Source organism: Prionailurus bengalensis, chromosome X (genome assembly GCF_016509475.1).
Source record: "Prionailurus bengalensis isolate Pbe53 chromosome X, Fcat_Pben_1.1_paternal_pri, whole genome shotgun sequence".
NCBI classification, from domain to species: Eukaryota; Metazoa; Chordata; class Mammalia; order Carnivora; family Felidae; genus Prionailurus; species Prionailurus bengalensis.
In genome coordinates, this window is record NC_057361.1 from 13,826,453 (window position 1) to 13,850,606 (window position 24,154).

General features: G+C 47.7%; 1 protein-coding gene across 2 annotated transcripts in view; it reads left to right on the forward strand.

Annotated features, from left to right (window-relative positions):
• Positions 1-15,705: 15,705 nt before the first annotated feature.
• Positions 15,706-24,154, forward strand: part of NHS (NHS actin remodeling regulator) — a 339,891-nt gene continuing 331,442 nt past the window's right edge. The window contains exon 1 of one of the 2 annotated variants that reach the window (XM_043570100.1): positions 15,706-16,858. In XM_043570100.1, the coding sequence (XP_043426035.1) occupies positions 16,312-16,858 (547 nt within the window). In that variant the 5' untranslated portion in view covers positions 15,706-16,311. The remainder of the gene's footprint in view (positions 16,859-24,154) is intronic. The other variant, XM_043570099.1, reaches the window with a different exon arrangement.

Consider the following 24,154-nt stretch of genomic DNA (forward strand, 5'->3'; position numbering starts at 1 on the left):
CGTGTCCTGTCCACTGTCTCTTGAGATCTGCCCGCTGAGGTTGTCAGATTTTCCAATAGTAGCTGTGGATCTTTCTCAGTCTGTCTGTCTGTCTGTCTGTCTCTCTCTCTCTCTCTCTCTCTTCCCTGCACACACACACACACACACACACACCACACTTACTAGATCTCCCAAGGACAGGTATGAATTCTCAAAGACAGCATAGTCTCCACCCAGAAGGAGGAGAACTATTTCCCTAAGTGCCTCCACGGTTTGCAAGGTCCCTCCTTCACTGTGGACTTGGTACCTCGAATGATTTACAATCACAATTGGTTCTCCCGCTCAGCTTTCCCTTTCCAGTTGGTCTGCTTTGGGCCTATGGGAACAGGCTCTTTAGTGGCCTCTCCTTTAGCTACCCAAAGACCCAGTTCAGGTGTTGAAGTAACCGCCTGGGAGAGCCATTGCATTTCTTAGCTAAGATTCCTCCTCTGCTCTGGTCTCTGTCTGGGGAGGGGGTGAGTCCATTGCCCCCGTGTCATATACCTGACTTCTAGAGCCTCACACCTCCCTGGGGTGGCTGACATTCTTTTCACACGTTTTTTTTTTGCCCCAGCGAATGGCTCATTAGTCCTGCAATCTAGGAATGGGCCTTCTTCCTTCTCTCTCCCCCCTCCCCCATATCACATCCACTGTCAAGTCTTTGAGATGTTATCTCCCTGACTTTTTCTGGAATCCATCCACCTCTGTCTGTTGCCCTCTTATCCACCATCCCCACCACTTCCTCCACATTGGCTGCCGGTCCCTCTCATCATCCGTGCCGTCCTTTACCTGACATTGTTCTTCACCTTTTTACTACTTGTATATATGGTTGTGCCTCCTGCAACTGAACTATCAGCTCTGGGAGGGCAGGATTTTCTCCATCTCGTTGACTGCCACATGACTTGTGCTTCACACAGTGCCTGGCAGGTAATAGGCACGCAATACCTATTTGCCGAAGGAGTGAGCAAATTGTTGAGTCCAATTTGCTTATCTTGGACGCTAGAGAAGTTAGGCTCCTAGTGCTGTCTTGCATACAGCAAGCTCTCAGGGAGTACCCGTCGGATAAATGAATATTTCTTTTGCTCAAGGCCGTATAGCTAATTAGTGTCAGCATTTAAATCAAGCCTCCTTGCTCCAGTTGATTCTTAACCTTGGCTGTGTGTTAGGAACCCCCGAGAAGTTTTTAAAAAATCCTGATGCCCAAGCTGTACCCTAAACCAATTAAGTTGGAACTTTTTGGTGGGGGTTGGTGGTGGGGATCAGAGTATCAATATTTTTAAAAGCTTTCCAGGTGACTCCAGCATGCACCCAAGGTTGGGAACCATATTAAATCATGAGGTAGGACCAAAGTAATCCAATACTTCTCATGCTACATCTAATGGAAAAGCTTTGAGAAAAATCAGAAGCCTTACTGAGCAAATTGAACATTCAATTCACACGTCCAGAAATAGTGGTAGTTTGTGAGAGAAGGGGCACATCACTGTGTTGGGCGGGGACTGTACCGTGGGAAGAACCGGCATGTGTTCATCACCAGAAGTGAACCCTGAAGGCAGAGAAATGGTTTTCTGAGGTGGGTGGAGGCATGGAAGAAAATATGTAATGGGAATGTATCTGAGACTAGTTACCGAGAAGCTGCAGAAGAGTGTAACTCCAGGGACTTGGGGAGGATTCTTTGTTTGTGTCATTTAAAATGGACAAGCCTCTGGTGTGTTTGCCAAGGAAACCATTTTCGACAGCGTTGGAGAAGAGGCCATAGGAGTAATTTTTCCCCCAGAAAAACATCATGCTGGATGCAGCAGTGCTTGGTGGTTCATTTCATCCCAGAATTGCTAAGCCCTTTGGTTGAGGCTTGTTTTCAGAACTGCCACATGTGAAGCTGGGAATTATGACTTAAAAGAGAAGTGGGAAAATGCCTAGGGAAATCACTGGGCGAGAGTGCCGTGCTCAGGGATGCCAACTCTGGGCCCCAGGCTCCCCGCTTTGGTGCTGTCCTGACCACGGAGGGCCAGCTTCATGCAAGTCGAATGGCTTTACAGTGACAACTTCTCAAATTCCCACAGGATTTCTTATACTCTGAGGAAACAGCAAAGTAAGCCACAATTCAATAGCACAGAACTGGATTTTCTTTTTTCTATTTGTAACATACAAAAGAAGTAGATGCCGACATTGATATATAAAGGGCTCTTATAAAGTAGTTAGGTGTTGCAATTGCACTACTAGGTATTTATCCAAAGGATACAGGAGCACTGATTCAAAGGGGCACATGCACCCTAATGTTTATAGCAGCACTCTCAACAACAGCCAGAGTACGGAAAGAGCCCAAATGTCCATTGACTGATGAATGAATAAAGAAGATGTGTGTGTGTGTGTGTGTATGTGTGTGTGTGTGTACACACACACATACACACACACACACACGCACACATACACACACATACAGTGGATTATTACTCGGCGATGAGAAAGAATGAAATCTTGTCATTTGCAACAACATGGATGGAACTAGAGTGTATTATGCTAAGTGAAATAAATCGGAGAAAGACAAATATCATCTGATTTCACTCATATGTGGAATTTAAGATACAAAACAGATGAACATAAAGGAAGGGAAGCAAAAATAATATAAAAACAGAGAGGGAGACAAACCATAAGAGACTCTTAAATACAGAGAACAAACTGAGGGTCACTGGCAGGGTTTGCGTGGGGGGATGGGCTAAAGGGGTGAGGGGCATTATGGAGGACACTTGTTGGGATGAGCCCTGGGGGTTATATGTAAGTGATGCATCACTACATTCTATTCCTGAAATCATTATTACACTGTATGTTAACTAACTTGGATTTACGTTTTAAAAAAGAATATAAAAAAGTAGTTACATGTTATAACTCAATATCATGTCTAATTAAAATACAATTTTTACATGGTTGATCCTTCTGTGTACAAGGAATTGGCCCAGGGGATTTTGCGAGCTATGAAGATGCATGCATGGGCAGACCTGTCAGTTAGTTCTAGGTTTTAGCCGCTCAGTTTGGCATATATGGGAGAGCAAGACTGAGAAGGAAGAAAGGTCACACGGATTTCATGGATTTAATGAGATGGGATCGTCTGGTTTTGGTGGGAAAAACCAAAGCAGTTATTGTAGAGCTGACGACTTGCTCCAGGTGGAAACTCAGTCTGAGCATCTTTTCTTATCTTCCAGGTCACACAGTTCTCCTGTGTTATCTTCATTGTATGCACTGCTTTGCACTTGTGGTGTGGACATAGTCTACAATATGCATTTCAGGTGTTTTAAAATTGAAAACAACAAATTGGCATGCAAGAGCTCAGCTTGGATTTATGTTGAATACCAGTGGTTGGAAACATGGAAGCTTAGAATTGAAAGGATCATTTAGTTCAGTTCCTTCCCTCTAGGTATTTGAATATTTAACACCAAGATGCTGAGTTTGGAGACGTTCTAAAAGATCTCTAGGAGTGGAGGACCTATAAACTCAGTTCAGGGTTTCTAGAGTCCAGACACTTGTATTATGTGGTTCATTTCACATCCTAGCATACATTTTTCCCTCGATTAAGCCCAGTACTTCTTGTTTAGAAACACGAAACTATAACAAGACAGGTTCTGGGGCACAGGGAGTCCCCGTGGGCTGCGGGATACCAGTGAAGAAGTCGCCTTAGAGCTGGGCAATGAAAGAGTGGGGCAGAGTGGGGCAATGTCTTGCTTTTAAATCTGTAAGGGCTGGGGGCACCTGGGGGGCTCAGTCGGTTGACCTTCCAACTTCAGCTCAGGTCAGGATCTCACAGTTCATGGGTTTGAGTCCCTCATCAGGCTCTCTGCTGTCAGCGCGGAGCCTGCTTCGGTTCCTCTGCCCCCTTTCTCTCTGCACCTCCCCCACTCGTGCTCTCTCTCTCAAAAATAAATAAACTTAAAAAAAATGTAGGGACTGTTATCCAACTACCTACCTACCAATATAACGAAAGATAGATAAAGCTCCCCAATGTGCCAGAGCTCCCGGTCTAGCTAGCGACACGAGAATCATAGTCATTCAGATCATATGTGACTCCAGAAATCAACTATCTCGGCATTTCTATTTTATGGACGCTTTGAATCCCTTTGAAAGTGGCATGCCATCTTTTCAATCCCATAAAATGTTAAAAAGATCATTTGATCATTTTTTATATAGTGAATGATAAAAAAGAACCTGATTTTAAGCAAATACTGTTTAATTTTGGATTCACAAGTAATTAAAGTTATACTAAGAAACTCGTTTTAATCCAATTTTACTACTATTCACAACCTGTAAAGACACATTTTGATATTTTTGTACTTAACAAATGATGCATTTTGTTGACTTTAAATTGCTTATGTGAGAAAAATTAGAGTATGTCAACAAACTGATTTTAAATTCACGTATTGTATGTGGTCACAGACTGAATGTGTATTTATGTTCAGGCGTCAAAAGAGACAAAAACTATTTTCAGGACACGGTGTTAATAATTCTTTCATTTTGTGCTTTTTGTATGTGACGTATCTTGGGGTTTTAAAAAATAACCTGCAGTGGTATTTGGAGGTGGGGCCTTTGGGAGGTGATTAGGGTCAGATGAGGTCATGAGGGTGGGACCCCAGGATGGGATTAGTGTCTTTCCAAGCAGAGGAAGGCCTCTTCCTCTCTCCACCCTATGCGAGAAGGCAGCCTATCAGCCAGAGGGCTTTCACCAGAACCCCACCATGCCGGCGCCCTGGTCTCAGACTCCCATCCTCCAGAACTGTACGCAATGAATGTCTGTTGTTTAAGCTCCCCTGTCCATAGCGTGTTGTTATGGCAGCCCGAGTGGACTAAGACATGCTATAGGAGGAAAGTTTTGGTGCTGTTAGGTAGGAGTATAACTATTCACAGTACGGATACTCTATTCCCCCCCAAAATGCAAATGCAGAATGGAGATAATCATCATGATACTTTGGCTTTTGCATTACTTTTTCAGGTACCACTAATATCCTGATGTGTGCGTACTATTTGGATCAGTTGAATACTGATCGAAAGGAGATGATCGTTCCTCTTTTTTTTTTTTTTTTTTTTTTTTGCTTTTATGGAACCAACATGGTGACTAGCTATACTTCGTTGCGTGATGAACAGTGTTATGAGCAGCGCCTCTAATTTCTACGGACTTTAATTCAAACGAGGAAGTGTTCGGATGGTTAGTTCAAAGGGGGTAAATGCAAAATTTATGTTCTTTATTAATTGGAAAAAACTGAGGCGGACAGTGCCTTGGGTCAGGTTCCCATTAGCAGAACGTAAGGTGGGGTGTGTTTGCCGCAGATGAGTTGGTGAGGGGGAGCTCTCAGGAGGAGCAGGAGGAGCCTGTGAAGTGTGGAGGAAGAAGGGTGGGCCGGGGAAGGAGCTAAGCAAACATGTGGATTCAGGAGAAGGCAGCCTCTCGGCCTGATCCCCTGGGGAGTTCTGGAGTGTGAATATGAGCACAGAGTGCGTTCTGCACTGTTTCACTGAGTCACTGGCTATGGGCTGTGCTTCTGGGGGGACTTCAGCTCCCAGGTGGCTCCACTGAAATCCAGGGCAGTCAGCATTCCCAGCAGTGCGGGGCTCAGCGGCCCAGCCAGGTGAAGCATCTGGAAAGGAATCGACATCATCTACTACAGATGTCATTTCTTCATCTTATTTGAAGTATGTAGACCCACTAGAACCATCTCATGAATATATACACTGTCTGTTATGGAATTATGATTACTTAATGTTTAACTGCAAAGGAAGCCCCATGAGGGCAGGTCTTTGCTTTGTTCTGTTTAATTCACAGATGGTTCCTTGGTTCCTAGAACAGTCATAGGCACATAGTAGGTTTTTGTTGAATAACCTCTATGGAATGAATGAATGAGGAGGATCCAGAACCTGGGATTCTGAATTTTGGAGCATTGCTTTGTAAGGAATTGGCACCCCTGTAAGTCAGAAGAGCCTCCGACCACATGTATGTACTAGCTGACCCAAATAGGGACTTATTTTTCTCACAGTATAAGAAATTTGGAAGGGGAGGGAGTCCGGGTCTGGGCAGCACTCTGAGCTATCATTTGTACCCCAAGGGCATTACCCCCAAAGCATTACCCCTATGCATGAGGCTTTCATTCTCGTGTACGTGACAGTCGCAGGACAGCCCTTCCGTCTCAGCCCTGAGTCCATTCTCCAGGGCAGAAGGAGAGGGAAGAAGAAGAATCAGGAAGGCCAGCACCTGTATTGGGGGGAAAAAACCCCACATTCCTAGAAATCTCTAGCAGATGTCCACATAGATGCCTTTATCCAGAACTGCGTCATCCGGCCAAGCCTGAAGGGGAGGGAATCTAGGATGGTGAGCAGATTGGCTGGTGTCAATGCCATCTGAAACGAAGTTGCAATTCTGTTAGCAAAGAAGAAAGGGGTAGTGGGGAAGCAAATGACAGTTGCTGCCACTGTAGCAAAACTGCACAAGCCCCACTGGTGGTTAAAAATGAATGCCCTCTCTCAAGGGCAAATAAAGGCAAAATAAAATAAAAATGGAAAATAATTTGAAAAACTCCAATCTTTTCTCCCCCACCCTTTTTCACTTTCCCCAGCCTTTTATTATGACTTTCCTAGCAACTGGGGGTGAAGTGCTCCCCAAAGTCAGTAGGAAATCATTGAAACATGTCTCAAAATAAATACAAATGAGCCTGTAATCCAGGCACTTGCTTACCACTTTTTTTCTTTTAAAGTTTATTTATTTATTTTGAGAGAGAGACAGCGTGTGATCTGGGAAGGGGCAAAGAGAGAGAGAGAGAGAGAGAGGGAACCCAAGCAGGTTCTGCCCTATGAGCGCTGTGAGTGCAGAGCCCACCGTGGAGATGGAACTCAGGTCCACCACCTGAGCCCAAACCAAGAGTCTGGCGCTTAACCAACTGAGCTACCCAGGCGCCCCTACCACTTTCTGTTGAAAGAATTCTTGGACAAGGGTTTATTTTCGTCTTAGTAGCTTGATATTTGATCTGTACACTAGTGAGTGTGTGGGACGGTCACTTTTACAATTCTTTTCTCTTAAGTAGAAAACTCAGACTCCTGGAATGTTTCTGCTCGTGTTGCTGTTACCGTAGGAGACTCCTAGTGCCATCGTTCCTTACGGTGAGTCTTGTGTTTCTCCACGGAGAAGCTTTCATTATTTCCAGACTCTTATTGAACCATTATGAGGCCGTCGAGACAGGATGAGAAATAAAAATGTCTACTTTGTGCACTGGGCTGTTATTCCTGGATCTTTACAGTTGAGGCGGAGAAAGAAAACACCTCCGAAAAAAAATAATTTAAGAGGCATGGCTGGTCGGTTGTCTCACGTTTGATCCCAGGAGGCCTGTAGTTCATGCGCAGATATGAGAAGGGTCACCAAGTAAATTTTGGTAACGTATTTTATTTAAAAATCTCCCGCTGACAAAATCACCTTTCCCACCAAGCGTCACCTCGGTGCACAATTTCAAGGCTGGCCTGTCCAGTAAAGTGCCTTCGAGCCATGAGCTCTGGATTTTCATTTAGAGTTGTTTCTCTGAGTGGTCATGCTGGGTTTGAATTAGCGTGTTGACCTCTTCGTGCCTTTGTGTTCCCCATTCATAAAAAAATGGGCTGTACTTTTTCGTCGTATTGATGTGGAGGCACAGAGTCAAATAACCTGACCCTGAAATACTTACCTCACACCACCGGCAGCATTTTCCAGGGCAAGACAGCATTTCTGCAAGTAAATTTGCTAGGTTGATCAGAAGAGTCTAACCGTTCCTTACAAAGAACCAGGCTTTCACCCACTCTTGCTAATTAGCTAGATATTATTATTTTTTGTTTGTTTGATCTAGTGTGTCTCATGCAATATCATATATTATTATCTCAGTGAGCTTCCTGTGGGGTTGCTAACTTGTTCTACACCCACGTAAAATACTTTATTCTCTGGTTTTCTTATTAGATTTACTAACATGTCATTGTACTATTACCATTTAACAGCCCAGGAAGAAGAAAGAACACGCTATTATACAACTCTTGGCAAAGCCCACATCAACGTAGGGAAATCATTAAGCTTCAGAATTTTTTTTTTACTTTTATTTTTTTTATATTCAACTTACTTAACATACAGTATAGTCTTGGCTTTAGGAGTAGAACCCAGTGATTCATCTCTTACATATGACACCCAGTGCTCATCCCGACAAGTGCCCTCCTTAAAGCCCTTCACCCATTTAGCCCATCCCCCCCACCCACTTCTCCTCCAGCAACCCTCAGTTTGTTCTCTGTATTTAAGAGTCTCTTATGGTTTGCCTCCCTCTCTGTTTTGATCTTATTTTTCCTTCCCTTCCCCTGTGTTCATCTGTTGTGTTTCTCATGTTCCACATGAGTGAAATCATATGATATCTGTCTTTCTCTGACTGACTTATTTCACTTAACGTAATATCCTCCATTTCCTTCTATGTTGTTGCAAATGGCAAAGTTTCGTTCTTTTTCATCGCCGAGTAGTATTCCATTGTGTGTGTGTACCACATCTTCTTTATCCATTCATCAGTTGATGGACATTTGGGCTCTTTCCATAATTTGGCTATTGTTGATAGCACTGCTATAAACATTGGGGTGCATGTGCCCCTTCGAATTTTTGTATCCTTTGGATAAATTCCGAGTAGTGCAATTGCTGGGTCGTAGGGTCGTTCTATTTTTAATTTTTTGAGGAACCTCCATACTGTTTTCCAGAGTGTCTGCATCAGTTTGCATTCCCACCGATGGTGCAAAAGGGTTCCCCTTTCTCCGCATCCTCGCCAACATCTGTTGTTTCTTAAGTTGTTAATGTTAGCCATCCTGACCGTTGTGAGGTGGTATCTCATTGTGGTTTTTTTGATTTGTATTTCCCTGATGATGAGGGATGTTGAGCATTTTTCCATGTGTGTGTTTGCCATCTGGATGGCTTCTTTGGAAAAGTGTCTGTTCATGTCTTTTGCCCATTTCTTCACTGGATTATTTGTTTTTTGGGTGTTGATTTCAGTAAGTTCTTTATAGATTTTGGATACCTACCCTTTATACAATATGTTATTTGCAAATACCTTCTCCTATTCTGTCGGTTGCCTTTTAGTTTTGTTGATTGTTTCCTTTGCTGTGCAGAAGGATGAAAGACCTAAATGCGACACAGGAAACCATCAAGATCCTACGGGAGAAAACAGGCAGCAATCTCTTTGACCTTGGCCACAGCAACTTTTTACCTGACATGTCTGTGGAGGCAAGGGAAACAAAAGCAAAAATGAACTATTGGGACCTCAGGAAGTTTTTTTTTTTTTTTTAATGTTTATTTATTTTGAGAGAGAGAGGGGGAGGGGCAGAGAGGGCAAGAGAGTATCCCAAGCAGGCTCCTGCTGTCAGTGCAGAGACCAAGACCCACGGATGGACGCGAGGCTCAATCTCACGAACTGCAAGATCCTGACCCGAGCCCAAATCCAGAGTCCGATGCTCAACCGACTGAGCCACCCAGGCGCCTCGAGCTTCAGAAAGTTTTAACTTCCTTGTACCCAATTTCTTAGCATTCATCCAAGGTTTGTGTTCTTCCCCGAACCCCTCATCTGGTTAAAGGAAGTAGAGTGGAAAAAGGGGAGCTGAGGAAGGGACAGAAATCAGGCTGAGCCACAGCCGCTTCCGGTGCCTGCACTTACATCAGTGATTCATCAAACTAATGGGGAGTTCTAATTCGGTGCTTTGCTCCCCTTAAGCCCTGTAATTGCGGTGTCTCTGAACCCAAAGGAAACACGTTGTGCTCTGCGTGCCCAGGCGCATAGCTTTTAAATCTTCATAACTCTGTAATTACTACAGCGCTTTCCTTCAAATCTGGCTCAATTTCACTTCCTTAATGAGCACTACAATCTTGATAAAGTTTGCAGTTTGCCGCCACTGCTGTTCACAAGGACTCAGTCCCAGACTGATAATGCGAGCTGTAGATGGCACTCCCTCAAGTTCCTCTCAAAAAGAGCTGATTTATTTCAGGACCACCACAGTCAAAAGCACTTCCTCTGGGTCAAGGCCAGCGCTGGGTGTTTTCGTCCTCGTCCTTGCAGAAGGGAGCTTGGAAAGCCAATTCTGAACAGTTCGAAAAAAGGGGAGGTGCTGGTGGGGGGAGCTTATGAGCCCTTGGGGAGTGGCTGTTTGGCTTTATTAGCGCCACGTGCTCTAGAGACGTGCTTCATTTTACCCAACTGAAGACTTTCCTTTACAGTAAATATATTAAAAATCGACTTCCTCTTTGTAAACTCAGCCCTGCCAAAGAGTGAAAAATTACAAATCAGCTTTAAAGAAACAACACAATTTCCACATCCTTTCTGCTACCAACTGGTTTCTAGGATTTTTAAAAAAGACTTGTTGGAAGGGCCGTTTGATGATTCTAGTCAAAAGCACATCTCCTCTTGCAACTGGCTGGAGGGGTTCTTCATTCTGGCCACTGTTTTCCTTTCAACCGTGTGCTCACGCTTGGTCTCAGCTTTAGTTTCTCCGTCCCTAAGCTGTAAGAACCTGCACGGAAGCTAGCGTTGCTTTTAGAATCCCTGTGTGCCCCCCAGACGGTGTTAATCGCTCCGGGATTCTGACTTGCACTTAATTCTTATCTCTATTATAGCTTGCTGGCCTTGTACTACCATTATTTGTTTACAAGTCTATTAACTCCACCCCTTGAGAGCGATGTTTATGTCTTCTTTCCTTTTATATCCCTGACAGCCGACAGAGGTCTGAGCACCCAGTAGATGTTTGCACTCAGTAAATAGAGCTTCCAGTAAATGTTTGTTGCATAACCAGAAGAAAGAATCAGTGAATGAAACTTTCTTGTTTGCTATCACCATCTGCTTTAACTCTGTCGTTATTTTGATGTATTTGGAGTTCTGACTAGATCCAGATTTGGCATGTTTAAAATTATATTCAGTTGTAAAATGTGAGGCTACGGGTCTTGAAGATAAGAAAGAACTCAACATTTCTCCCATTGGAAACAATGTGAATAATCAACAGTTCTTTGCAGGGAAGATAAAAAAGCTGGTTCCAACAGTCTTTGGATTCATAGTCTTTGGCATTTTGGAAAAAACCACTTAATAGCATCGTTTTTTTTTCCTGCCCATGTTTCCCTGTCAGTAAAATACAGAGAGAAACCCTTGCCCTTCATACCTGATGGACTAAATGAGGATTCCTGAGGAAGAAAAGCGCAAACTGAAACAAAGGACAACCTTCAGTAGGGCCCTGCGGTCTCCCCTCTAAAAACGATACACATGATAGTTGTCAATATTAATGTCCCTGTGCTTATGGCTTCATATTTTTATATATTAATGAATTCCTCCCCCTGGCGTTTCCTGGGGACATAGGTACACAAAGCCAAATTTAAGGTTCTTGAACCAGAAGAACTTGGGCTTTTGGGTTTCAAAAACGAAGCCCTGAAGGCTTTGGACACAGTGTTTCTGCTGTGAACCATAGCTCTGGGAGAATGCGTGCTCCTTCGGACAAGGGGGCCGACCCCACGGGCTGCTGGCTTCCTCCCGGGAACCAGGAAAGCCAGAGGAGTCAGGAGTTGGTCAGTGTCAGAGATCAGAAGCTAACATAAAACTTGGGAGGACCTCCTGGGGATCGTGGAATGGTGGCCTCCTGGCGCGGGCAAGAGAGGAGCCAGCAAAGTCTTCCGCAGCCCTTCTGTTGACTCTGCGGATGCCTCCTTCCCACATGTTTCGTGCCTCTCTCATCTTTCGCTTTTATCTTGCCCTACAGTTGTTTTTCTGTGCCATAACTTTCTTTGCGGGTGCAGTTCCAGTATAGGATAGCCATGAGCTCCAAAAAGGTTTCTGCTTGAATGTGAACCACGTGACTCCCCAATAGTTTCCCGGGGAACTACTGGGGAGTCACACGGTGCAAATGGCAACCTTTCCCTCCTCCTCCAGCCATCAGCTGCCCACTCGTGAGTCTGCTCTTCGTCCTTCGGCAAGTACAGCGCACCTCCATGATAAGAAATTTGAACATTACATTTTAAGGACAAACCGTGTTCATTTACTTTCAAGTTGTTGCTTTTTCCTCATGTAAACCTGACATATTTTTCTATCTGTGAAGTGGTTTGGGTAACAGGTTGGGATGGAATGCTCGTAATTTTTCCCAATAAAATTAATGAAAACGCTTTTTATTTAACAGCTTTTTACTTAGTGGCAGGGCTTTTAGGAGTGAATTAAAATGATTAGGTGCGGAATAGGTGCAATTGGGTGGAAGAAGGGAGACTCCAGTCACTATAATTACATGATTATGCTAACAAGCTCATGTATCTCCTGGAATTTCCTGGACAAAAGAAATATTTTTCAAGTATAAATAATGATGGTGCAGCATCAGGGCTGGGATATTTGAAACAGAACAGACATTTTTGGTGAAGAACCTCTCAGGAATCTGCTTTGTTGCTTGCGAGGCTCTAGAGGAACCTGACTATTGGCCCTGGTTCCTACCGGGCTGCAGCGGGCAGGGGCAGAACTGTGGGGCATCGTGACGTGGACGGGGGATTTCATTCATTTTACCATGGCGCTAGGTCTATGCTGGCTGAACATTAGCGTCTGTGGGGAAATCGTCCTGGCCTTTGAACCGCATGAGTTTGACTGCCGGGGAACAGGCCATGGGGTCATTTTCAAATGCTGCCTTTCCGTTCCATTTTGGCTACAAGCTCATGGTGGTAAGATGTACGCATGGGGGGCGGGCCGCATGATCAAGAGAGGTGAACGCACACATAAGTAGTCTTATGCCGATACCAGTCTGGCTGCCAATACCAGCCCTGATTCCATCAGGTTTTTTGTTGGAAAGGTCAGAGTAAAATGGTGCAATTGGGGATTTGAATAAGAAAGGCACAGCTCCTGTGGAAAACTCATCAGCATTAAGTACATTCATAGGTGGCACCTGGGTGGCTCAGTTGGTTAAGCATCTGACTGTTGATTCCAGCTCAGGTCACGATGTCATGATTCATGAGACTGAACTCTGGGTTGGGCTGTGCACTGACAGCGTGGAGCCTGCTTGCGATTCTCTCTCTCTGTCTCTCTCTCTCTCTCTCTCTGCCCCTCCCCTGCTTGTGTGGGCACTCTCTCTCTAAATAAATAAACATAAAAAGGAATATTCATACATCTCATCATGATTACATGTGGTTGCTATGCTTTTATTGATTTCAGTATTTCAGTTCTATACATTAGGAACCAAACTGAAGACTGTGTGTGGGGGCAGCTGGGGGGTGGTAAGCCACATAGGGAAGGGGTACAGTGGGGCCAGGGGGTTGTCTTAAAGCTGTGCTTTTTTAAAAAAATGTTTATTTTTGAGAGAGAGAGAGAAAGAGAGAAAGCAGGGGAGGGCAGAGAGAGACGGGGGACAGAGGATCCAAAGCAGGCTTCCCACTGTCAGCAGAGCCCCATGCCGGGCTCAAACTCAGGAACCTGGAAATCATGACCTGAGCTGAAGTCCGAGGCTTAATTGACTGGGCCACCCAGGTGTGCCCCTTAAAGCTGTGCTTGCAAAGCTAACACCTAGTGTCTATTTAGGTGGCGTTACGGATGTATAACAATCACCTTTCTAGAGGCGATTTTATTCGTACCTTACAGCGGACTGAGAGGGAAGGAGCTCAAAAGCCAAAATCAAAGCTTTTAATTTTGAACCAAATGGCTTTGCCAGCACATGACCAGGAGCCCAGGAGATTACAAAGAGAGTTTTCCTTTTCGCATGGTTGAACTGTGCTTTGAATTCATTTTGAAATCTTGACTTCGGTCTATGCTGACCACTTTGGGGCAGACACCAACATCCCTAGCCTGTTCTTGAACTTAACTGCCCCCTGGAATCCTCCCCGCTCCTGGGCCTGGAGGAGTACTCCTCCTCCCCTCTTCTTCAGTCTCCTCTGGCGGTGGGCAGGGGCCCTGGGGTTCGGGGCAGGAACTCAACAATGTCCAGAAGCTCCCCTTAGGAGTATCAGCCCCACACCACTCACTGCCTACATGAGGGCTCATCTGGGCCCACTCCCCTGGCCCCCCGAGGCTATTAATAGGGCAGCGCAGGGTGAGGGGGAGTGAGAGGCCTGGCAGACTTGCCACAGGCTTGCTAACTGGATGCCTTTAAAACCCCTCATTGTTCTTTATGCCTCCATTTGTTTAGGGAGGCGTGTGTGGCTTGGCCACCTAGCAGAACGCATGTTCAGAATTTTGAACATATTAACAAGTAAAGCTAAATTTGAAAACAACCAGCTCTAAGCTTTTTAGATTCGCGAGATTAAAAAAAAAAAAGAAAGAAACTCCTAAAACACCCTTTTCCAAAAATGTTTTCTTTCTTTCACTGTTTGCTTGGAAACAAAATCAAATTTGCAGTTGCAGGAAATGTACGATGACCCCAATGCCCTTTACTTAGACACGTTATTTTGCCATATTCTTTTCTTTGTACATGGACATTACTGTTATCATTATTCTTGCTGTTGTTACTGAGCCATTTTTGTATACCTTGCAGACATCACGGCTCTTTGCCCCCAAATTCCCACCCTGGATCTTTTACGAACAAGGACATTCCCTTGCCTTTTTTTTTTTTTTTTTTTTTTGTAAAATAAGAGAAGGGTCTGTTGAAGCCTTTATAACCAAAGTGTGGGCCGGTCCAAAGTGCTGACTGTGGGGCCCTGTGCAGGCTCCCACTAAAGGCAGGGAGAGAGGAGGCACCAGGGCAGGACTGGAGGACTTTATTGTTGCCATAAAACATATTTTTTCCATGTTCTCTTTAGACACATGAAATGAAGGCTGCATTCCCAAGATCTGGCTTGTGGCTTTAGAATAAAAAAAAATATTTTTACAGTATTCTTTTTGGAGGGATGAAAGCATGTGTTTTATTAACATTTCCCAAACTCTTTTTTTAGGTTTTAGGCTGACAGCATCCAGCCTGCAGCCCGCTGCAATCGAAATACATGCATTTTTAGAAATTATACCTTTCAGTTAGCTGAAGGGGAAAACTTTCTTCTGGGAATCATCATCTCGCCGATAAAGAACTCTAAAATCCCTGTGTGTGATCAGCACAGTAGGGTAACGCGCAGGTGATCCGGCTTATCTCACCTAACGTGTCAATGAGTTTTGCAGTTTTCTGGGGCTTTCGCTCATTGGTGGTTTGGGCCTCATTCATGATATTCTTTAGAGACCTGACCCAGCGCAAGCGGCGGGAGAGTTGCCTGGGAAGAGGTATAGACCGCACCCTGGCCACTCTGGGAAGCGCCCGAGCCCCATTTACCTCCCAGCCCATCTGTCTCACTGCGCTCACGGAGCCCGGGGCTCTCCGAGGGGCAGCCCAGTTTTTCCTGCTAAGAACCCAAAGGACTTGCTCAGAGCTGGAATTCGGCGAAGCAACTTGCTCCAACACGCCAAATCTGCCGCATCCCCAGTACCCCACCCTCCAGCTTCTGCGCTCGCTACCCACAACCCCAGCCTCAATTTGAGGACTCCCCGCCCCCACCACGCTGAGAGTCTCTATCCTAACCCCTTGGGTGCGAGGAAGTGTCTGCGCGTCGGAGCGCGCCGGGCGCGGCGAGGCCACCAGTGACTCCCAGCGGCCGCACAGGGCGCTGCGCCCCCCTCGCCCCGGCCTCCCTCCGCCCTGCGTCCGCCCCGCCGCCCCCGCGCCGCCTCCTGCGCCCGGGCTGGAGGCGGATTCCTCTCTCCGGGTTTTCAAAGCGCCTTGCCGAAACCTCCTCCCCGCCCGCCCAGAGAGGGAGTGAGATCCCGGGCGCAGTCGCTCCCCGGGGCGGCCGAGGGGCGCGCGGGGAGAGGCCTGCGCCGGGGTACTTTCAAACTGAGGCGCGCGCACACACTCACACCGAGACACGCGCGCACACACACACACACTCAGACAGACACACGCGCACGCACACACACACATACACACACACACATACACGCCCATTTATATAGGCGGTGGCGGCGGCAGCGGCCGGGGCGGCGGCAGCGGCGGCGGCGAGGCAGGAATGATGGAGCTGAGCCAGCCGACCGGGGTTGGAAGCAAGTGAGGAGAGCCCAGGCGCACCCCCCGGATTTCCGTGCCCGGCTCTTGTCATCCTACCCAGGGAACGGTGCGCCCGGAGGAGGACCAGGTGGACTGATTTGCTAGAGGGGCGGGGAAGAGGAGGAGACCAGGTGAACGGAGGAGCCCCCGCGTACCCGGACCGCCCGGTCGCGCCTTTGCCCGACTCCCGCTCCCTCTCCGCCCAGGTGGGCGCGCCCGGTTACCCGCTCGCCAGGGGCTCTTTGAGGAGACCAGAAAGTCGCGGCCCGGCTTCGCGGGATGCCTTTCGCCAAGAGGATCGTGGAGCCGCAATGGCTGTGCCGGCAGCGGCGCCCGGCGCCCGGCCCGGCGGAGGACGCGAACGGAGGCAGCGCCGAGCCGCCGCCGCCCCTGCAGCCGCCCGGCCGACGGGACGAGGCCGTGGCGCCCGGGCCGGAGGAACCTCCCCGTGTGCCCCCCGCGCCACCCGGGCCGCCGCCGCCCGCCCCGACCGACCAGGCGCAGCCGCCGCACGGAGAGGCGCCAGCAGCGGGAGAGGAGAGCGCGGCGGGGGTCGCGGAGGCGGCGGCCGCGGCCGCGGCGGGCGAGGCGTCCTCGGCGGCGGCCGCGGCCGTGCTGCTCATGCTGGACCTGTGCGCGGTCAGCAACGCCGCGCTGGCCCGCGTCCTCCGGCAGCTCTCGGACGTGGCCCGGCACGCGTGCAGCCTCTTCCAGGAGCTTGAGAGCGACATCCAGCTGACCCACCGCCGCGTCTGGGCGCTGCAGGGCAAGCTCGGTGGCGTGCAGCGCGTCCTCGGCACGCTGGACCCCAAGCAGGAGGCAGTCCGTGAGTACCCGCGCCGTCCGCCCCTCCGCTCCGGCGCCGCACCCTCGCGCCCTCCCCGGTCACCGCAATCCCGGCGTCGCGGCCGCTGCAGCTTGCACCTTACTCTCCCTTCCCCACCCTCCCCTCCTCCGGGACCCACCCCAGCCCTCCTCTGGCTGGGAGTTCGGGCTGGGCTGGAGACAGGGATGCAGTCGCGGCGGGGAGAAAGTTAAAGGGGCGGCCTCGGAACTCGCGGGCAGCCGCGGGCCGAGAGGGAGCGTGTATGGGGACCCGGGAGGTAGGGGGGGTCTGTCATTCATCTCCGGAGCTCATCTACCCCGTCCCTCCCCGGGGGGGGGGGGGCGGGGGATTGGTGCAACTTCTGTGGTTTCCAGCCTCCCAGCCCCGAGCCCTATGTAGTACCCCCCCATGCGTGTTTGGGGGGGCTCGAGGGGGTAGCGAGTGTCCTTTTAGGGCTTCTGCCACGCCGTAGAGGTTTTGTCACTCTTACTGCCACCACAGGGTCTGCGCCTAGCCCCGAACTTGTGCCTTGAGCTGGGGTGCGACGCAGCGCGGCGCAGCACGCCTCGCAAGTGAACTCCAAAGCCTCTGCTCCAGCCTTGTGGCCCGGAGGGACCGCGGGGAAGGGCGTGGAGGGAGGAGTGGCCCGGGCCCTGGAGAGATCCATGAGCTCCCTGGGCATCTTTTCGGCACCCGCCAGCGCAGGGTTCCTACTAAATGGCTCTGTGTGCCATCTGCCTTCGGAGCATCCCGGAGGCGTGTCCCCGTTCCCGCCCCCCCCCCCCCCGCCACTCCTCCACCGCGTACTGTCACCCAAATCCACCCGCGTGTGGAAGACCCTTGGGCATCTTTGCTGCCCTTTAACTTCACTCTTGCGACACACTAGGGCTCCCACTAAATGTCATTCTGTGTCATCTGCCCTCCCAGAGGCGCTCCGTAGGGCCCGTTGGCGCACGGTCGGTCAAATCAGGCGGCGGCAGAATCCTTTAGGAACGAACCGACGGTGGGCGGGGGCACTAGGCCCGCGCGCCGGTCCTTTGGCGCCTAGTCCGGCTGCGACGCTCGCGGCGAAGGTGATGTCAGCGGCTCTCACTTACATAAGAAGGTTCCCCCGTTGCTGCAGCAGCTGCGCCCGAGCGCGGTGGCCTCGGAGAGCTCGGGGCGGGGGCGCTGTCGCGGCATCCTTCCTCGGGGATTTCCGGGCACCTCTGCCCTGCCACCCAGCCCTGTGTCCTCGCCGACGCGCCCACTGGCGCCCCCCCCCCCAACAAAAACCCCATTGCGCCGCGCCCCGGGAATTCGCTGCTTTTCTGCAATAACAATAATAATAATAAGCCTAATGAATAAATGATGTGCGCGATCGGTTTTCGAAGCTATAAAAGACCCAGAGTTGGGTTAATGACTGGTTGTTTAAAAGGGCAATTCCGGGATGAGTTCTGGAAAGAATTAGGATTGCCGTAGGCCAAGTCATATTTTACTTCTGGGACTTGAAATGAGCGCTTTAATCCTGCCTCCTTTCTTACCCCAAACCACACAGCAGGGACAAGCCCTTCACTTTCTACAGCGCTGATATCTGGGGAGTGCGGTTGGGGTGAGTGGTGAGTTCACTTCAAAAGAACTGGAGGGAAGTTTTGCAGACCGTTGAGTGGTGCATACATTTCTGTGTGTGTGTGGAGGGGGCACATGGCTCCTTAAATTAGATTTCACACAAGTGAAACTCAGTGCTGGGGCAGAATGTGCCCCCTTCTCCCCTCTTTCTTTAGAGACAGTAGTGGGCAGTTATGTATCTGGAATTTAACACAATCTTTCCAGGTTCTTTTACAGGAGTACTCTTTATATGTATTTATACATGGCTAGATAAATAAAGATGGGGCTAATTAATACCCAGGGATGGGCTTAAAATCTCCTATTATTTTTTAATTTTTCTAAAACCTTGCGTCCACAGTCTGTGTCCAGATGTCTCTCTTCTTTTGTCCATATAAACTTAGGATGGCATTGTTGTCGTCTGGTGTCATAGAAAACCTAACCTTTGGAAGGAAAGACACAACGTTCTGTGTTTTTGTGTGGGCTTCCTAGCATGCAGACCCAGAGATAAGGATTTCTGTGCAAGTAGTTTCTTTGAGAGCAGATTCCTGGAAGCACAAGGGGGGCGTGGGGAGGTGAGACAGGGAAGGGAGGAAAGTTCATGCATGTTGTGAGTTGGTTACCACTGTGGACAACTGGGATTCAATCCAGCACCCCCCTCACAAGTGTTCTGCTGAGGGGTGAGGAAGCTTCAGTACTTACGCACCAACTTCTACCCCTCACCGATGGGAAGTAACACTTGGAGCACGAACTCCCTGGCTCCTGGCGCCTGCCCCGTGTGTGTGCTCTGCAGGCTCCTGGGCCAGGTAGACAGTTGCACAAAGCCTGTGTTGTGTACAGGAATGTCTGCGGGGGTCCTCTGGGGAGGGCACAGGGGCTGTGGGTGGACTACCACCGGCACCTACTATGTGATGCATCTCCCTTCAGCATTGTTCAAGGCCTAAGGGAGTTTCTTTTTTTTTTTTTTAATTTTTTTTTCAACGTTTTATTTATTTTTGGGACAGAGAGAGACAGAGCATGAACGGGGGAGGGGCAGAGAGAGAGGGGGAGACACAGAATCGGAAACAGGCTCCAGGCTCTGAGCCATCAGCCCAGAGCCCGACGGGGGGGCTCGAACTCACGGACCGCGAGATCGTGACCTGGCTGAAGTCGGACGCTTAACCGACTGCCCCACCCAGGCGCCCCAAGCCTAAGGGAGTTTCAAAGGGAGAGGAAGCCTAGAAATAACCCCTGCTTCCTTTTCTCCGAATTTGAAGGGGTCTGGGTACCTCCATACCCCCTGGATGGCCTTCCCGCCCTGAACACCATCCCTTATCCTTTATCCACGGACAGCTGCTTTCTGTTGCCCTGAGCCAGGCTGGGGTGGTTTTTGCAGGGGTGACCCGATCTGGCATATACTTCAGTGAAGTCACTCTGGAGGCAAGTCTGGAGGCGGCTGGACCAGTTAGACAGGGTGACTGGTGATGGTGGTCAGGACTTGAGAGGTACCTATAGAGATTGTGAAAGGTGGTAGGATTCTGAATTCATGTTGGAAATACAATTGACAGGATTTATTAATTGGATTGGGTACCAGAGAGGAGAGGAAAAAAAATTATTATGGACGACTCCTAGATTTATTTTTGCTCTTAAACAACTTGTAGAAGGGGGTACTACCAGAAATGGGGAAGGCTAATTAATGGAGGAGTGGATATTTTAGTGTGTGTGTGTGTGTGTGTGTGTGTGTGGCACCAATAGTTTTGTATTTTTGCCATGTTATCTTGAGATACCTTATGCGTCTTAGACGATTAGATGTGTGAATTCCAAATTCAAAAGAGAGGCCCAGGCTGGAGATGTGAGTACGATATACGGGTAGAGATGGCTGGCAGGCTGCTGAGCTGGTGTGTGTGTGGGGGGGGGGATGGGGTGCTCCTACGTGATTACAGCGGGTTTTTCTCAGTGCGGTGCATGGTGGGGTCATCAGCCGAGATGGTGTCAGTGATGTGAGGAGAGAAGGCAGGGTGTTAATGTTGTCTCAGGGAGGGAACTCGGACGCAGTAAGGAAGCAGGATTACCTGGCTGTGTTGAGAGCCTTCTGAGATTTATGGTCATAAACTTGAAGTAAGTCCAGCTTTTCAGTCACTAAAACCTGAGACTTTGGAATTACTTCACGAGCCTCGACCCCCAGCCATTCATCCTTAGACATTTTAATATCGTTGGCGTTTTGGTTGCTGTTGATTGTATTTAGTTACTGAGTTTTAAAGTAGGTTTTGTAGTGAAGCTTAACATTCTCGTAGAAAAGTGCAGAGACCGTAAGTGTGCAGTTTGGTTAATTTTCACAAAGTGAACAACTCACATAACCGTCACCCAGATCAAGAAATAACACATGGCCGTATCCTGAAACAACCTCCCTTTACCAGTCACTGTCCCCCACTCCAAAGGTAACCACTATTCTGACTTCTACCCCCATCAGTTAGATTGTTTTGGCTTTGAACTTTATGTAAGTAGAGTCACATGGTATATACTTTTTGTGTCTAGCACTATTCCCCCAACATTATGTTTGTAAGATTTCCTCCATGTTGTTACATATACAGTAGATTGTTCATTCTTGTTGCTGAAAAACATTCCGCTGCATGCATGTTCCTCTATTTGTTGATCCATTCTCCTGATGATGGACATTTTGGTTGTTTCTAGTTTAGGGCTATTGCCACAAACATTTTTCTGCATGTGTTTTGATGACCTAATATACCCCCAACTGTTTGATATATATCTAAGAGTGGAATTGCTGGAGCACAGGGGATGTATATGTTTGGCTTTGGTAGCTACTGCCTACCGTTTTCTAAACTGGTTATACCAATTTGTACTCCCAGAAGTACGTGAAAGTTCCAGTTGCTCCGCATCCTCACCAACACTGGTACTGTCTTTTTAATTGTAGCTACACTGGTGGGTTAGAATAGTAAAGATATCATTGTGGTTTTAATTTGCATTTCTCTGGTGGCTTGTGAGATTGAGCACCTTTTCGTGTATATTTTTGACCCTTTGGATATGCTGTTTTGTTACCTGTTCATGGCCTTTGCTCATTTTTCAGTAAGATTTCTTGTGCCTTTTAAAATTGTCTTGTAGATGTTCTTTATATATTGTGGATATGTGTCATTTGTGAGCTCTAGGTGTTGCAAATACCTTCTCTAACTCTGTGGCTTGCCTTTTTACTCTCCGAGTGTTATCTTTTGGTGAGCAGAAATTCTTATTTTTTTTGTAGTTCAGTTTATCAATCTTTTTCCTTATGGCTAGTGTTTTTTGTGTTCTGTTCTGTGTGTTCTTAAAATCTTTGCCGACCCCAAGGTCATAAAGATATTCTTCTGTGTTATAGAAGTTTTTTGTTTTGCCTTTGTCATTTACAGTCATGAGTCATAGGGCGTTGATAGTTGCAAATGGTGTGAGGTAGGGGGTCAAGATTAATTTTTTCCATATCGATGCACAATTAATCCATTGCCACTTAATGAAAAGACTGTCATTTCTCCGTTGCACCGAAGTGACACTTCTGTCATCTAGCGAGTGGATTGATTTTATTTTGTAGCTAGCACTTATTCAGTTGTGCTCTATGTCAGGCCTTGTGCTAGTCATATGAATTACTTATTCAGTCCTCACAATAACTCTGTGAGAGAGCTACTGTTAGTTTCCCACTTTACTGGCGATTAGCAACTTGCTCCAGGTAGCAACATCTAGAAAATGCTGGAGCCTTGAATTAGGATCCAGGGCTGAGTCCACAAGCTATGCCCCCAAGCACTAGACTTTTCTCCCATGCACTGCCACGCAAATCCAGGGGAATTACTATATTAAAATCAAGGCCCTTCTCAATATGCTTCTGTCCACTTGACAAGCTTCATCTCTGGCCCTTCTACCCATTGTCCCTCTCTGTCTTCTCCATCTGTTACCCTAATCCAGTCATACTGAACTCTTGGGCATTCCCCAACTTGCCAGGCTTTCTCATTCTTCATGCCTATGTGTATACTACTCTTTGCTTCTGGAACATTTCACTGGCTGATTCCTACTCATTCTCTGATACTCAGCCAACACAGCATCTCCTCCGTGAAGTGGAACCCAGTTCCTTGCCAACCACCTCCCCACCTACAAGTTTTCTAGAACTCTGTGCTAACTTTTAGCTTTTCTCATTCCAAACAGCCACCAGTGTTGGCACTCTGTCTGTATTCCTCCAGCCCTCACCTCACATGCTGAAGGCTGCTTATGGTAAACTCCTGACTCTGCCTGGGGCTTTTTTCCCTGGCTAATGGACCACGGTTGGTCTTGAATGTAGGGGAAGCCAGAAGTGGCGGTGAGTTAAATGCTCCTGAAGCAGCACTCAACCATTGGTGGATGGGGCATTGGTGGACGAATGCCTCAGCTTCCTTGAATGGTATACACCATCTCTCAGGGCACCCCAGTAGGATTGAGCTCTAGGTGCCCACCGTGCTGACTTGTTTGATAATGCACTGTGTATTCTCGGCCTCCCTTTCTCCATCTCACTGTCTCATTCCCCTGTGGGTGGTTCTTGGGGTTGCTTTCCACATAAACTACTTGAACTTGTATTTGCACTCATAGGGTCTGGGGGAACCTGGACCAAAACAATCTGTTTAATTTTTAAACTGTGAGGGCAGAGACATAGGGCTAGGAGTATAGGAGAGGTGATGTTTCTCCCTCTTTTTCCTTGAGCTATTTGCCCCAGGATTATTATATTAGCCACATGCCTGGCCCCTCCCAGATGCTCTGCAGTGGGTCCGGAAATAACTTCTTACCCTTTAGGGCACATCTTCAGTGCTTCAGGGGTGAGAAGGGGTACAGAAGGAACTCAAGTCTACTATGATGAAGACACATCCACTCTTTAGTGTTCCATTTGTCAGCCTTTGAGAGTACTGTTTATGGACCTGTGGAATGGGGTCAGTGGTGGCCCCTGGAGATCCAAGCTCCCTATTTGAGAAGCATTTCAGCCAGAGCAGAGCGGACACAGAAACTGCTAAACCCAGAAAGATAGTAGGAAGTAACACATTGGGTGAATTCATCATTTTGGGCTCATATGGTAACACTAATCACGGGTTCATTCTGCTCCTAGAGGGATGATTCTTTCCCCCTCCCCCATTCTGTCTGTTCTGCCACTTGCAACACCCCGCCCCCCTCCTTGCAGTGTTGTTTTGGATGTTTCAGCAACTGTGGCTAGATTTCTTTTCCTCCTGTCTGCTCAGCGAGCTTCTCTGATGCGTTATGAGATCCTAACAGCTCCATTGAAAGCTGCTTTTAAATCCATCACGGAACAACTGAGAAGAAAGCAATCTTTCAAAGGTTAATAATTCATGGTTGTAATTTCCTCATAACTAGTAACAGCAACACATTTCTTTCTAGACTTTTCTTGCTGTACTGGATTGGGCTTTTAAATCAAAACTATTGAACCACTTTACCTAGGAAATCCTTGAGATTCTGTGGGGCTGAGAATGCTAAGACGGTAACAAAAACGATTTTTTTTTTTCTTCCTGTTTGTGGAGGCCTTTCCCACATAATGCCGTCAGGAAAGTGTAAATTCCACATAAGCTCTCAGAAATGTCTCCAGTCTCAGAGCTTCTGGTCTACCTTTAATGGGCATTACCTTTAAATTGCAATGACATATGAAATCTCTTCTATCGTCCGAGTCTTAAGAATTCATTGACTTCATATAATGCTTTGAAATTTTAGGGACAGAGACAATTT